General features: G+C 36.9%; 2 protein-coding genes across 2 annotated transcripts; one reads left to right on the forward strand and one right to left on the reverse strand.

The window, feature by feature from the left end:
• The first annotated feature begins 3,191 nt into the window (after nucleotides 1-3,191).
• Nucleotides 3,192-9,113, forward strand: elmod2 (ELMO/CED-12 domain containing 2). The gene is made up of 9 exons (XM_015037629.1): nucleotides 3,192-3,386; nucleotides 4,658-4,804; nucleotides 4,891-4,919; nucleotides 5,155-5,252; nucleotides 5,343-5,472; nucleotides 5,733-5,866; nucleotides 7,168-7,236; nucleotides 7,316-7,449; nucleotides 8,359-9,113. The coding sequence occupies exons 2-9, from the start codon at nucleotides 4,660-4,662 to the stop codon at nucleotides 8,511-8,513; spliced, it is 894 nt and encodes a 297-aa protein (XP_014893115.1). The 5' UTR covers nucleotides 3,192-3,386; nucleotides 4,658-4,659; the 3' UTR covers nucleotides 8,514-9,113.
• Nucleotides 9,114-9,195: 82 nt separating this feature from the next.
• On the reverse strand, nucleotides 9,196-14,331 carry ucp1 (uncoupling protein 1). Its single transcript, XM_015037628.1, has 7 exons — nucleotides 14,180-14,331; nucleotides 13,956-14,092; nucleotides 12,521-12,719; nucleotides 11,784-11,981; nucleotides 11,551-11,652; nucleotides 10,773-10,953; nucleotides 9,196-9,580 (listed from the first exon to the last, which is right to left on the reverse strand). The coding sequence occupies exons 2-7, from the start codon at nucleotides 14,079-14,081 to the stop codon at nucleotides 9,469-9,471; spliced, it is 918 nt and encodes a 305-aa protein (XP_014893114.1). The 5' UTR covers nucleotides 14,082-14,092; nucleotides 14,180-14,331; the 3' UTR covers nucleotides 9,196-9,468.
• Nucleotides 14,332-15,434: the final 1,103 nt, after the last annotated feature.

A 15,434-nucleotide genomic window follows, 5' to 3' on the forward strand; every position in this document is an offset into this window, starting at 1 on the left:
AAAACTCAGAAGCATGAAGCTAACAGGAAGTAAAGAGAAAATAGAAACTCAGAAGCATAACTACTCAACAGATTAAACAAAGTCCAACACATGACAATCACAATTTTGTGTACTTTTAAAGATTTATTTGAACTTTTTGCTTGGTGCTTGATTATACAGCATGTAACTACTGTGAATTTTAATGACAGTAAACAATAACTGGTGCAGACGTTAGCAGTTATCTGGACTTTTCTCAGATTCAAACAGGATCAAAAGCTTACTGCCCCCACAATCATATTTGGATATCTTTCTTTGCAAGTTGCATCTTCTGCTGTCAGATTTTTGGAGCCATCAAGTAACTTCTTGCTTGGAAATTTGACCTCTCTGCTAACAGAATTGGTAGAGATCCCTGACACTGCTGCATCTCTATTCTCTCTGAAGCTTTTTCTGGATAAATAAAGGAAGTAAAATCTAGTAGTTTAATGTTTACTTTATCTATTGCAGTGTTCTTAGGTCTAAAAACTTCTCCTTGACACTCTAAAAAAAAAACTAAAAAAAAACATGTTTTTGACTGTGTGGCTGAAATTGCTAATTAATGTGTTGTCCTTGCACAATCTAATTCATTTAATTTCAACTGTCAAATTTCTAAAAAAAATCTGACACATTCATACAGAAAATAGTTTTAGTGCAAAGCAATGAAAGGTGTTTAAGACATGAAACCATCTGTTTATTTTTTCAAACACTTGCTGCTTTCACATTTGCAGTGAACAGGTGTACACAGCCCACTTATTATGCAGTAGTAGGACCGTTTATGAATCCTCTGATATTTGCTAATGCGCTGCAGTTGACCTGCTCTTCTCCGCCTCTCACTACTTGATTCATTCTCCACAGGGCAGCAGTTGGTTGAGTTCAGGCATTAATTTCAGACTGCTTTCTGCCTCTGATATGGAGAAAATACACATGCAAATTTCGTTGTAGATGTTTGGATCATTTAAATCTCTCTCTCTGATTCCTCTTTAGCTCAAGTTTCTTATTATGTTATTGTGGAAAGATTAAAAGTGGCTCCACTTCTCTGGGTAGTAAGATTTACTCTTCTGTAATATTTCACAGCGTTGGAGCATAAGAGGGAAATCTTTGACCACTAATTCTGTAGATTCTCCAGATTTCTGGGTTTCCAATAAGATTTAGATCTAGAGATGAAGAAGGTTGACATTTAAGTTATAATTTTTGGTTTATTATCCCACTCAAAGAATTAATGACCAAAAATTACCAGGTTACTAACAGATCCATCAGATTTTGACTTCAAATTATCTGGTAGTCCAAAGAATTCATGAAGCCATACACTGCGACAAGGTTTCCTGGGCTTTTAAATGAGAAACGAGCCCACAGCATCACAGATCCACCACCATACTTAACAGTAGAAACAAAGTACACTCTCACATGTGTTTGCAAAAAGCTCAGTCTTTGTCTTATCTAACCAAAACATAAAAATCCCTCCACAGTTCTAGATTCAGGAAAGTAAGACTTGTAAGGACAGACAACATTTTTTTAAAATTCTTTTAAATTGACAAATAAAATCTTAAAATTACAAAATATTCTTAGTACAACATAAGTTTTGTATATTCTTTGTCCAGGTTTTTACTTCTATTACAGTTTTTTAGGATTATAAGGCCACACATAGTCAACCCCTACTAATTTTTTAAATTTTGTTTAGAAAATGTATGTCCTGCACTATTTATGTTTTGAATCTAAAAAAATCTAACAATTTCATTTAAAATTTTTCAAGTTTTAGTTTCTTATCTGAACACACAAGAAAATTAATGTCACATAAATTTTTGCATTAAATAAATAAATTTTAAAAAAATTGCTTTGAACTTGACGGTTTTGTCCCTCAGGACAGAAAGTTTGGACACCTCTGGTCTAATAATTTTCAGTCTTTGCTGCAGTTCTCTTTCGGTGATCTTCATAATTTTTTATTTATTTATTTACTGAATCCTCCTCAAACTTTCCACTGTCTCCTTGGAAGCAAAACATTAAGAAATGAGGGCTGATTAGAGGCTTTTGCACAGAACTACTGGGTGCGTCATTAAGTGAATTAAAGATCAAATTTCTGTAATTTTTTTCATTCATGATGTTTTAAAATAGCCCAGTCTTAATTTCAGCATTATAGTCTGTATCCTAAATCATCCTCCTCTAATCTTTAGACTATTGCTAGAAACTAAGTGCTTACTTTGGGGATTCGCTTTTCAAATATAGCCTGCCTCAGACGGAGCTCCTCTTCTAATGCAGTAATTGTATGGGATAGACCTCCAGCCAGTGAAAACCCAGAGGGACTGATTAGGTGAGAGACTGTGACTTAATTAAAGTCAAGTGCACCAACGGTGACAATATGAAGATCGGCAGCATTGTTGATAAACCAGATTACTGCTCAAGCATGAGGGGAAAACTGTCTGTGGTTTTGTGCTGGATCTTGCTGTTGTTTTTAACAGTCTAATAGCAGCAGAATTACTCATCTGTAAATAAATACTCATTATAAACACCTCATATAAATTTATAAAACTATTCCCACAGTGAACTTTGCACCATTTTCATTTGTAAATTGTGCAACGCAGCTGGAATGAATTTAAACATATTTTAAGGACAATGGATAATGTTTTGCATTATTTGCTGTTACTTCAGCTTTGAACTTTATCTCTGTTTTTTACTCCTCATAGATGCTACATCTGGCCTGTAGTTCTTTTTAGTTGAGATACTGCAGCTAACAACTTAATGTTCTCAGTTCATACATGATAATAGGCTGAACTTCTACAGCAAATTATTTTTATGTAGTCTCTTTCGCTTCCTTTAGGTTTCATAATATAAAAAAACTGACAGGAAGCAGCAGTCAGCATGTTCTTATACATTGTCGGGTTTTCTGTTTCGCACTAAAACTCAGACTGAATATATGAATGTTTTTCTGCTCGAGCTCGAGTTGATTTCCTGGGAAAAGGCCAGAAAACTGAAATTCAATGCGCCTGGTCGTGTGTATTTTTGTCCACCAGATGGCGCCGCAACAGCGCTTCTGTAAGATTTGAACTGGTGAGTTCAAAGACATTGTTCTTTCAGGTCCGTAATGTAATTCCAACTTGATTTTTAAATATTTTACATCGTTTTTACTAGTTATTGTTTTGGGGAAAAATTAAAAACACTCAGTGGGACTGATATTTGTTCTTATGTGTCACAAACATTTTGTATTCTTAGTACATGCAGTTGTGTAGCTGTGGGTTGGTACTGAATCTGAACGCACCAGAATCATAGCACCGTTGTCAGGAGATACGTTGCTAACCTTCTACCTCGAACACACGGGTTAGCTTCAAAGTAGAAGGAAATACTTGAGTCCTGTAACATTTTCCAACAACAAAAATAAGGTAAGCAACAGCATAACTGGTTTCTAATCATCAGTGCTGCCACACGTTGTGTTTGCGACGTAACCAAGTCCTGGTGATGCAGGAAGCTAACGGACAAATCAATGGCAACCTGTTGTTCAGAGCTGTCACTTTTGAATTTTAATGCTAGCTAGGTTAGTCTGTGGATGAAACTATGGATTATAAGATAACAACTAAGTAATACGAACATGCTTTGGTTACTAAATGGCGAATGAATTTGTGGAACCTTTGTAAATTGACGGAATAATCATGGTACTTTGAAGTTAGCATAGTTGCTAACAGTTATGCTATTGTTTTGGCTGTTTCAGCCTCATGGATGATGTCATTCTGAGATTTCAGGCTGAATATTTGTACCTTACGCTGACTTAGAATCACCCGACCTTCTCGGACGCTGACTGGGGACAATTTTAATGTCTTAGGGGACATTGTTGCTGTGAAACAAACGGATGAGTTTAACTTGTGTCCTACTAACATCGACACAGTGGTCGGTGTGCAAAAGAAAGTATATATACTCTATCAAGTCTAGAAGTTTGTATTTTTATCTGAAAATATAAAAAATAGGGAAAACTTTCAGCTGTGGTTTTTGAATTAATCAGATTAAATCAATAATCAGAAAAAAAATTCAAAAAAACTAAGAATAATCAGATTATATTTAGCAGTCGTCATATTTGGTAAATATAAGTCAGAATATTATGACTTGTCTGTTATATAGATCATTGTACTTCCAGTAAAGTTTTATAAATAGCTGGAAAGCACAAGGGGTTAACATTGTGTGCAGTCAGAAGGTTTATTACTAAAGTATCAGGTGTTAAATCTTTCCTTACATTTATGGTCAGTATTGTATGATTTTAGAGCAGAAAGAATATGTTATTTTCATATTCACTTTTATTTGAAATGTTCCATTAATTTTGTGAAACCATGATATTTTTTACTCAAAAGTTCAAAGAATCTGTTACTGACCCATGTCATCCTTCACTGACACTGGCTCTTTACTTCCCTGTTGTTAAACTTATTTGTACTTCGTATTAATTTATTTTCTTTCGTAAGGGAAATTTGCATCCAAGCAAAAAAGAAATATAAGTGGCAGACAGCTTCCTTTCCTAACCAAAAATTTCTGAAATTGACCAAAAATGACAAGACCCCATTCACTCTGTGTTCTCTCTAAAGATAAAAATGAAAATGCTTCTAAAATCGATTTAGAAAAGATGCTAAACTTTAAGTAACTCCTGCAAGTTTCTTTGCATATATTACAGAAATGTTTAGGCGTATCTGGCATTATATTTACACATCATTGCTGAGATCCTGGTTAAAGTGGCTCCTCAGGAAGACTACAGGGACTTGTGAGCTGCAGAGGATTTGCTCTGGATACAAACCAGGAGCCATGATGACAACAAAAGCAGGTAAAATACTCCTCCACCAGTAATCCTCTTGTTGCCGGGCAGTTTCCACCTTTTATTAATCTGCTCCCTGTTTCCTTGCCTTCCAGAATACTCTCTCCAGTCATCTAAAAATAAAGTAAGATATCCAAGCTAAAATGTTGTAAATTTCAGGAAAGAACAGATCTAAATGTAAAGTATATCTAAAGCTTGCCAAGCATTTCTCAAGCCAACAGTCTGAGAATACTGGTACATTTTTTTCCTTCATTGAATTAAAAAAAAAAAAACTCTCAGGCTAGTCGTTGTTTAATTTACTTTTTTTTTCATGTCTGATTCACTTCTGTGTTGTTTTTTTGATTGTTTTCCCTTCTCAGGTTTTGAGATTAGCTTTGGAAACAAACAAGGAAAATGTAGAGAAACATGTGGATGAGATTATGAAAGAGAAGGAAATCAAACCCCATTCAGATCACCTGTAAGTTTACTTTTACATCTTTATCTTTGACTTAGTTGTTTCGTTGTAGTTATGAGTGACTCATTGCTCCTTTCTCTGTTCGTCTTGCAGATTTAAGGCAAACCTGCACATCTGCCTGCTGCAGATAACAGGATACAACAGACTGTATTTTTGTGTGGAAGACTTGAGGAAGGAGGTCTTCAACTCAGACAACCCAAAACACGAGGCAATGCTGTTGAAGGTGTGGGTTTTATAGTTTTGTGCAGGACATGTCAGATGATTTTAGTCCATTTTGAACACATCAGTATCAGCCCGATAAGTAAAACTGGACCGCTATTAATAATTAATGTTTATTTCCATGAGGGCTGCAACTACATTTTTTTCAGTAATCTTTCTCTTCAATCAAGCCGCTGCTGCTGTAGATGATAGCGGACATCTTTGGTCCTGTGGTCCCTTCCAGACGCCATTTAGATGTTTGACTGTAGAACTTTGTGTTTTTAGCTTTGGGACTTGTTGATGCCGACAGTGAAACTGGAGTCCAGGATAACGAAGCAGTGGGGAGACATCGGCTTCCAAGGAGACGATCCAAAGACGGATTTCAGAGGGATGGGCCTGCTGGGTCTCATCAACCTGCTGTGAGTAGTTATCACATTACTTCATATAAACAAACACTTTTTAACACAAGTTAAGTACAAATACAGTTCTCTAACATCAGTAATAGAGGATTTAGAAGAACATAACATATTGTAGCTCTATACAGTGCCTCCCAAAAGTATTTACACCCCTTTTTCACATTTTGGCCCATTATACCCAAAGCCTTTGCTGTAGTTTAATGGGATTTTATCCTTTAAACTAGGACCATATAACCCATGACCTTCTACAGTAGGTCTTTTTAACTTAAAAATGATAAAGATCAAACAAATGTTTTTAAACATAGATATCATAAAATATGCAGATTTTTTTTGCAGTTTTTCCAGTTTTCTCATGGAATAACTGCAAAGAATTTGCACAAAAGTACCAGAATTTTCTTGAAATCCATTTTCTGGTTACTATATTGGGGATTATAGATGTAAATTGTGTTTCTTTAAAAATACTGACAAATTTCTTAACTTGTATTTTTGAATAATATCTATCTTTCTTTCAAAAAGTCATGAGACATTTCTGGTTCTTAAAAAGTTTTAATTAGGTGGATTTAGGGCAAAAATGTCTCTTTGGGTTGCAGACCTCTACTGTAGCGCAGCAGAACGTAAACAAATATAAATATGAGGTGAAAGGAACATGATGCATGGGTTTAAGGAACATTTTACTAATAAAAATCTGCTTTTTATAGTAAAGTTCATTTGTATAGAACATTTCAGCAACAGAGCAGCTTAGATTGCTCTACACCAAGGGTCACCAACTCCAGTCCTACCATCCTGTAACTTTTAGATGCGTCTCTGCTCAAACACACCTGGATCAAATAAACTGCTCGTTTCCAGCCTATTGCAGAGAGGAATGAATGCTGGTGAGGGGATTCAGACATTTTGGAGCAGAGGTGAATCTAAAAGTTGCAGGATGGTAGCCCTGGAGGACTGGAGTTGGTGACCCCTGCTTTACACCATAAAAACATAATGTTAATAAAAAACATAATAAAATAACCAATTATGAAATATCAACACATATTACATTTTGTCAAATGCTATAATCAAAACAATTAAATATATTGGTCAATGTTCCAGTTATTAATTAAAGGCAACTTTAAGCTTTTGGGTTTTAGCCTTGATTTAAAGGGTTTTCTGGAAGTTTGTTCGAGATTAGCTCATAAAAATTGTAGTGTTGTTCTTCCTTCTTCTTCAGTTTTTACAGCGACTCCATGTTTTACTGGATGAAGTTGTTTATTCAGAGAATTAACCCCTAAGTTGGGCTTAAATAAAGCCTGACGTTTTTTGTTTTGCAGCTTTTTCAGTGAAAACTACACAGCAGAGTCTCGCCAGGTGCTGTCTCATGCAAACCATCCCAAACTGGGGTAAGAGGCAGTTATTTCAGCATCATTTCTGTTTGCTTGTGGAACTCTGCTTGTGTAATAGATGTGAAATTTGTTTCAGGTATTCATATGCCATAGTTGGGATCAACCTGACAGAAATGGCGTACAGCCTGCTGAAGAGCGGCGCTCTGAAACCACATTTCTACAATTCAGTCCCAGGTTCTCCGGAGCTCAAGGACTTCCACCAGTTTTACTGTGAGTCCCTATAGTGCTTCATGAATCCATTCAAACATATTTATCTTCCATATTTGGTCATAATCCAGCCACAAACCTCAGTGTGTTTTATTTAGATTTTTATGTGATTGCCACACACAAAGTAGAGCATAAATTAAAGAGGGAGAAAATGATACATGGCATAAAAATTGGATTATGCACTAATGTGCTCAGTACTTTCCAGATGGCGATTGTGGCTTAGTGGGTGGAAAAGTCGTCTTGCAAACTGAGGGTTGTGGGTTTGATTCCAGCTTCCTCTTTAACCTCAAGCTGCCTGCCGATTGGTGTGTGAATGGGTGAATGTGCCTCTACTGTAAAGTGTTTGATTTGACTAGAAAGACACTGAAATTCAGTCCATTAACTTTGTAGAAAAGCTCAGCCTTTTCTGCTCGGCTGAACATCAATACAATGTTTTTTTATTAACTGATCAATAATTAGAGAACTATTTATATGTCTAACAAGACATTTTGTTTTACAGAATCTGCACCAGGTGAAGCTAAAACTGCCACTGTAGGAGTTCACATTTTCACAGATAAAGAGTTTTTATCTTAGATACAAAATGTATATGTTTTATAGCACACTTTTGGCTTAAATACTGCTCTAAGTATCTTGTAGCCCTTTTTGAGCCCAATTATTGCAATATGCAATTCATCACGATTAATCCAATTAATTGCTGAAGCCTTAATCAACAGTAGTTTTCTCTAACATAACGACATCACATTTAAGTGATGGCCGCCCGTGACGCCCCGTGGCGTCATGCTGCACTGGGTCTATACTGAGGTTTGTGGTTGTGTTACAAAATATCAAAGATTTTTCCAAGCCACTGTGTCTGTTCCACATTTCTCTTTCTCAGTGTGGAAGTTTTTCTTCAGCCTCTGTTTTACTTTCCAGGTTATCTTGCGTACGAGTTTGATAAATTCTGGGTTGCTGAGGAGCCAGAGAGCATCATGCACTTCAATCAGTACAGAGAAAAGTTTCACAACATAGTGAAGACTCATCTGCAGGACCCTAACGTGTCTCTCACACTGACTGTCGCTTGCAATTAATGTGCTTTGACACATTTTACACTAATCTCCTTGTTTACGTCCCAGTTGGATCTGTTTGAAGGAGGCAGGATTATCAAAGAAGACCCACAACCAACAACAAGCAAACTACAAATCTACCTTTTTCAGTTTCTTTAGTGATACTTTAGTGGTGCCCAGTCAACCTTCGTCCAGAACAACGACTATTTTCCACACGCAGCACAAACCCGAACCCTGTACCTCCAAAAAGTGACCATTCCAGAGACTGTTCAGAGAAATGAGAGCTGCTGCAGAAGACTCAGGTGGAGATCATGACTCATGAGGCTTTAAGCACCTTGATGATCAAATTTTCACATTAAAAATGTAATTACCACGTTTCCTTGTGTTTAAGGTCTCTGTGTTGTGACAGTTTTACCCTCAGGTTATTCATGTTTATGTCCTGAGCTCATGACTTAAACATAAAACATGGCGCTCCATCATTGTGCCTGGTTTAATATCTCCCCACTCGTGTCACGCTTGCACCCTGTTTTCAGTCGTTTTATTTCCCAAGACTGAGTTTTTATTGCTCATTACATTTTATGCGAGAAACTTTCTGCTTGAAGTCAATAAATTTTACATTTGAATTAAAAATTGTTGGTGTGTTAAAGTGAAATATATATATATATAAAAATTTATTAAAGATGAACAAAAACATGTTTTACACATTTTAATAACAAATCCTTTTATTACGATGTAAATAAGTGCTGGTTTAGGCTGAGCAAGTTCTGACATGCCTTACATAAAGTGCAAACTTGTGTCAACGGCTTTCGCTCCCATAATGACTGCATTGGTTCCAGAGTATAAAAAAAAGTAAAAAGTTAAATACAGCACTCTGTTTTCAGGGAAAATGAAGCTTCAGCAGAAGCTGGTTTTCCCTGTATTAGAGGTACAACATCCAGGTTGTTTTAAGGTTTACGTTCAGGCTTTTGAGTCTGGGGTCTCAGTTTGGTGCTTCGATTCTTCTGGACACCATCATGGCTCTCTTGATTTGCTCGAATGAGACGAACATGACGACGTTCCAGGATCCCAGTCTCAGAAATGAAGGCATAAACCTGGAAAACAAGGAAATTATCAATTCTAATGTGGAGCCATCGTGAAAGTATTCATACCTCCTAAACTATTTTGTTGGGATTTTGTGCATCGTTGAGGAAAGGAAGGAACTGTTTGTGGTTTTCAATCCTTTACAATAAAAATCAGTTTAAAAATTGTTTTCATCCTCACCGGTGCCAAAACTAAAGTGGAGAGAGTATAAGATCAATTTTCAGATGTTGCCAGTGAATATCAATTGCATTTTATTCTGGACTTTGACTAGGCCATTCTAACATGAATACGTCGATGTAAACCATCCCACTGTAGCTCTGGTTGAGTGTTTAGGGTTTATGTTCAGTGAACCTGTGGCCCAGCTGACGGTGTTAGAGTCTACCAGGTTTCCTTCTAGGATTGCTTGTAATTATTTCCACCCATCGGTGGCGCCCCCAAGTGGTGGCCAGGGGTTTTCTGTGGCCACCCAGAGAAGACAACCACCACTTTAATAATTCATGTTCAGTTCATACAAACACATACAGACACCTTCAAACAAGACACAAACGTAAAAGCCAATAAATGAATACATGAAAAGTCTGTGTGCCTGTCTTTACTTCCTTTTTTACTTTTCTTTTACATTATTTTTCTCTCTTTATTTCTTTACTTATTTCTTTCACTTTTTCTGTAATTCATTTTTCTAGCATTTCTTCCTTACTTAGTCACTTTCTTTACTTCCTTTTCTTCTTTTAGTTCATTCCTTACTTTTTTCTTTTTTTAAATTTTCTTAGTCTTTACTTTTACTTCTTTTCTTTTCCTTACAACTTTATTTCTACTACTTTCTTTACTTCCTTTGTTTCTTTACTTCTCTTACTTTACTTTTTGTCTTTCTTTGCTTTTTCCTTTACTGTCTTCTTTTCTACTTTCTCCCCTTATTTGTTTCTTTGCTACTTTCTTTCCTTGCCCCATCTCACAACCTCTATGAACATTTTGTAGGGTCGCCACTGCCATCCATCTTTACATCAACGTTCAGCTTCTCTTTCTCTAGTATTGAGCAGTGTTCCCACAGCATGATGCAGCCACCACCACGTTTTATGATGTGGATATGGCTTTACAAGATTAGTTGTGTTTTCACCAAGAGTCCTCTAATTCAGTAATCAGGTGGCTGATTCTGAAGACCCTCCGTTTTTATTTCGCAGCATCAGAGTAAATGAGGGGGCTCACCCTTTGTAAAAGGCAGTTGGTCCCTCTTTAGTCATCATGGTCCAGGCGCAGTTGATGGCGCTGCGGTACTGGCCTGGTGGAGAGTTCATGTATCTTGTTTTCACCACATCCACTGGGGAGGCAATCACCGTGGTGACAAAGCCCGCTCCGAACGCAGACACAAAGTGGCACGGAAGATTATCTGTGGGGAGATAATGGAGGATCCCATCAACTGTGAGGTGATTGTTCTGGGTCTGTCAGCAGTCTGTGTAATCTGAATGGAGCGGAGAGGATGGTTGTGATAAATCTGACATTAACTATTGTATTTACAACTTTCTGTGATGGGACATTACAACATGTTCTGTACCAAGATGGTTATCAGCTGCACGGGAGGGAGAGGTGAGAGGGTGAGGGAGTCTGGTCCAATCGGCAAGCTCCTCTCAAGCATATTATGGCACGTTGTTGAAAACACACTCCTATCTCATGATTATTTATTTTTAAGTAAAGCTGCATAATGTAACTTATATGAAGAATTTGGTTTGTTATACAGAAGAGCTGTGTCTTGGAGGCGGGGCTAGGTCCACCCAGGCGTTTTGCACAGCTGAATGGTTGCCATGGAGATTAAAGGGTTTCTCAAACATGCATTAAAAAATCAAGGCAACCTTCCAGGTATATTTTTGATGTTGGAATAACTTTATAACATGATGTAAAGCTCAAAAAAGTCAATTTTACATAATCGTGTTTCATTATTATATAATAAGTTGGCTTGCCATAGAGTGCCAGGCTGGGGAACTCTTACCTGACAACAGTTTGTGTCTGAGAATGGCCTCTTTTATCAGGTCATAGGTAACCAGTTCTGTGCAGTTCACCAGTGCATTTCTTGTGATGTTAGGTAATGTTCCTGAAGAACACACACACACACACACATACACACACACACACACACACACACACACACACACACACACACTTAAAGCATTACTCAACAACATTGTGGATTTTGTCCCCTGATGTGGGAGCCTCTCCTCTCACCTTTCCACAGGCCTCGTAAGCCCTCATTGAGGAAGATTTGTCTGTAGGCTTGCATTGTGCCGTTGTAGCGCCGCGCCACGCCGTTCAGGTTCATTTGGGCCTGGAATCGAACCTTGACCACGTCGGTGGGTTGTGCAAACGACACGGCCATGGCACCTGTTGTGCAGCCGGCCAGTATCCGCATCGGCACGCCTGGATCTGGAGAGACGTGGAAGAGTAGGATGTTCTTAGCTTGTTTTAGAATGTAATATATTTAATATATAGAATTTCTTTATAAATGGTGCAACAGGAATGTTACAATAGACGGACTGTAGGATTTTTCTCATCCACCAGAACCATGCTACATGCTAACCTGTCCAAAAACATCCTAACAAATATTTTTGGTGTTTCTAATACAAACATAGTGCACTTGAGTTAAAACAAAACTCACTGACAAGTAGCTTTTAAGCAACAAAGGGGCTTGTATTGAATAAATAATTTCTTATTATTGATGAAGATGGGAAATTATTTCTCTTATAACATGGGAAAATGTCCTGTTTTTAGTGAAATAATCTCCCAGCAGACCTAGTACTTCTTTATCAGTATCAATGATTTATTGACCTAAAACAAGTTCATGTATATTGCCAAAAAAGTTACTTTTAAGTTAGTTTTGTCTTATTTTAAGTGTACTAAAACATTTTCACTAGAAACTAAATGAAAAGATTTTGTGTTTTTGCAGTGTGCAAGTGAAATCCTACTTTCTTTGCCTCCGGTGTAGAAGTTTTTCACGTTGTCATAGAGACCGATTCTGATGGAAGCGAAACACAGCTGCCTCTGCAGTCCGGCCACCAGCCCGTTATACAAGGACCTGGGCCCCTCGGTCCGGACCATGGTGCTGATGGTACCAAACACCCCTCTGTAGCGGATGCCACCCACCGCTTGCTTCTCCCCTTGAATCTGAGGGAGAAGTGCCATTTAGACTTTTCCAGAAAACCAGAAGATAAATCCATTCTGGTGCATCATAATGTGAACCCATTTGGTAAAATTATATTTTTATAGACAAACAAGGTTTTTTTATATTAATTGTAAAATGTATATATTTTTTTGTACATAGACTTTTAGAGTCTATGTTTTCCAGTTAGTGATTCATAGATTATTAAATTAGTTGATAATTATTTCAGTAATCGATTAATCATGTTTGAGTCAATTAATCGTTCCAACCCTAATTTTTTGTTGCTGTTTCTGTTTCTGGAGAAAGGGAGAGAGGGCTGATCAATGTACTATTAGTGAATATTGTCAATTGGTCGATATTGTGATAATAATATTTACATTCATAGTGACTTCTTCTAAGATTATTTCCATATTTGGTTAATCACAATAATTGTTTCAGCCCTAATTTCCATCTTGTTGCCGTTTGTGTTTCTGGAGAAAAGGAGACAGAATTGGTCAATGTAATATTAGTGAATATTGTTAATTGACTGAAATTGCAATAGTAATAGTATCACACCCAATACTAGGATGCACAAATCAGTGCATCCCTAAATTTGAAGTGAATAAGTTACTATGAATTAATCAGTTTATCTTTTTTGTATATTTCTGCTAAATTCATCCAAGCATAGGCTTTTTAGAAATACACTTGTTTATTTTTAAAATATTATTTTTTTTAAGTGAGTCATTCTTTTCTCTTTTTCTTTCATGGCCATTTTTAGAGTCTGCACTCCAGCTGAGGATTAATAGATTACTAATTAATAAATCAATTAATTAATCACGATTGAGTCGATTAATTGTTTCAGTGCTAATTTCCATCTTGCTGCCGTTTGTGTTTCTAGAGAAAAGGGGAGAGAGTTAGTCAATATAATATTAGTGAATATTGTTGATTGGCTGAAATTACATTACTAATATTGGTTATCGATATTGGTCCAACTTTTCAAATTGGTGCATACCTAAATTTGGGTGAAGAAGTAACTATAAATTATTTACACATCAAAATTATCTTTTAGGAATGTGTTTATATATTTTGAAATACTAGTTTTATTAAGTGAATCACTTATTTTTTTAAAGCAAATAGTTGTTTTTAGAGTATTCTCTACTTAACAATTAATTGATTATTATTTCAACAATCAATTAATCACGATTAATTTGATTAATCGTTTCAGCCATAAACTGATGATTACTATCATAACTTGCTGGTACCTGTAGTCTGACTTTGGCTGTGTCCAGAGGAAACGTGACCATGTCTGCTATGCAGGCTGCTGCTCCGGCACTCGCCATCTTCACCCCAAGAGGAGGAGGCACATCTGAGGGCTTGAGTCCCACCATGTTCCCTGCCTCTGCAAACAATAAACAGTAAACATATTTGATTTCACACTAAATCAGCGAACACTGAAGTCTCAGTTAGAGCTACATAAGACACTTACATTGTTTAGGACTAATTAAAGGTTCTTGTTTTGGTCCTGAGATGTTACCAGGCAGGGTTTGAAGGACCAGATGGTAATCCTCGAAGGGCCCTTCTAGTACAGAAAGGGAAGAGGCGTCTTTCGCTCTGTAATTATATACTTACTGTCCGGTTTTTATGGCATCCACAGAGAGGCGTCTCTGTGCACTTGCGTGTGCCCGGGTTCAATCAAAGTCCACTCCCTGCGAGATAATCAATGTTCAATTCACCTGACGGGGCCTGTCAGTAAAAACAAGAAAAACAAATTCTGTTGTGAGTGAAAAAAAATGATATCTCAAAGTTCTTAGACATAGTTTGACATCTTTATTATTTGGATGCCCATATCTGGTGCACTGAGTACAAATATGTGTCAGCAGATTTCCCACATAAACAGTCAATAATATTAGGTAATTATTTACACAGCAGGAACATTGCTGATATCTGAGCGTTATCTGGTGAGTTTTTTGGGGGCTTGTCCGGGCTTCCAGCCAATAACGGCACAAACATGCAAACAGCAGATTCATAAACCCAATTCCCAATCACTTCTGCAGACTTTACAGTAGTCACAATTTCATGCTGGGTTTTGTTAAATGTCTTAGTCTGAAAATATATATCTGTCAATTTGTTCATGTTTCCTGGTTGTTTTTTCAGTTGCTTGTGTCAAATCAAATCTGAAGGAGTCTTACATGTGAGCGGTGACGTTCATCCATGACTGAAGTTCAATCCACAGAAGATAAGAGCTTTGAAATCACATCGTGTTATGGCAGCAGCTCAGTCTGTTATACAAGAAGAAATGTACATATGCAGCGACTTACAAAAGTATTCACACTCCTTAGATATTTTTACATTTTCATGTTTTCACCCGCAAACTTTAATTTATTTTTGAAAGAGATTTTAATTGTGAAGTGGAAGGAAAATGGTTCCGTCCGTCCATCCGTCCGTCTGTCCATTCAGTTGTAATAGTGAAAAACAGTAAACTACATCAGAAAGTAAATTAGAACAAATGCAGTTTAGTTCTAACTTACAGTAACTCCTCTCTTCATCTACAGGTTTAATAGGACTGTTCATTCATTTTCATCTTTAATCAACTATTCAGGAAATGGTTTGTCAAACTGATCATTTTTATTATGCTGTTTATGTTGCCAATGTCTGGCCGACGTGTTTAATTACCAAAATAAACTCGTAAAATGGGAGTCAACATCGTTTAAAAGCAGCTATGAAAAAACATTCATTTGCAG

Source organism: Poecilia latipinna, unplaced genomic scaffold, assembly GCF_001443285.1.
Source record: "Poecilia latipinna isolate Pla-1442-1.1 unplaced genomic scaffold, P_latipinna-1.0 Scaffold412, whole genome shotgun sequence".
Lineage (NCBI taxonomy): Eukaryota > Metazoa > Chordata > Actinopteri > Cyprinodontiformes > Poeciliidae > Poecilia > Poecilia latipinna.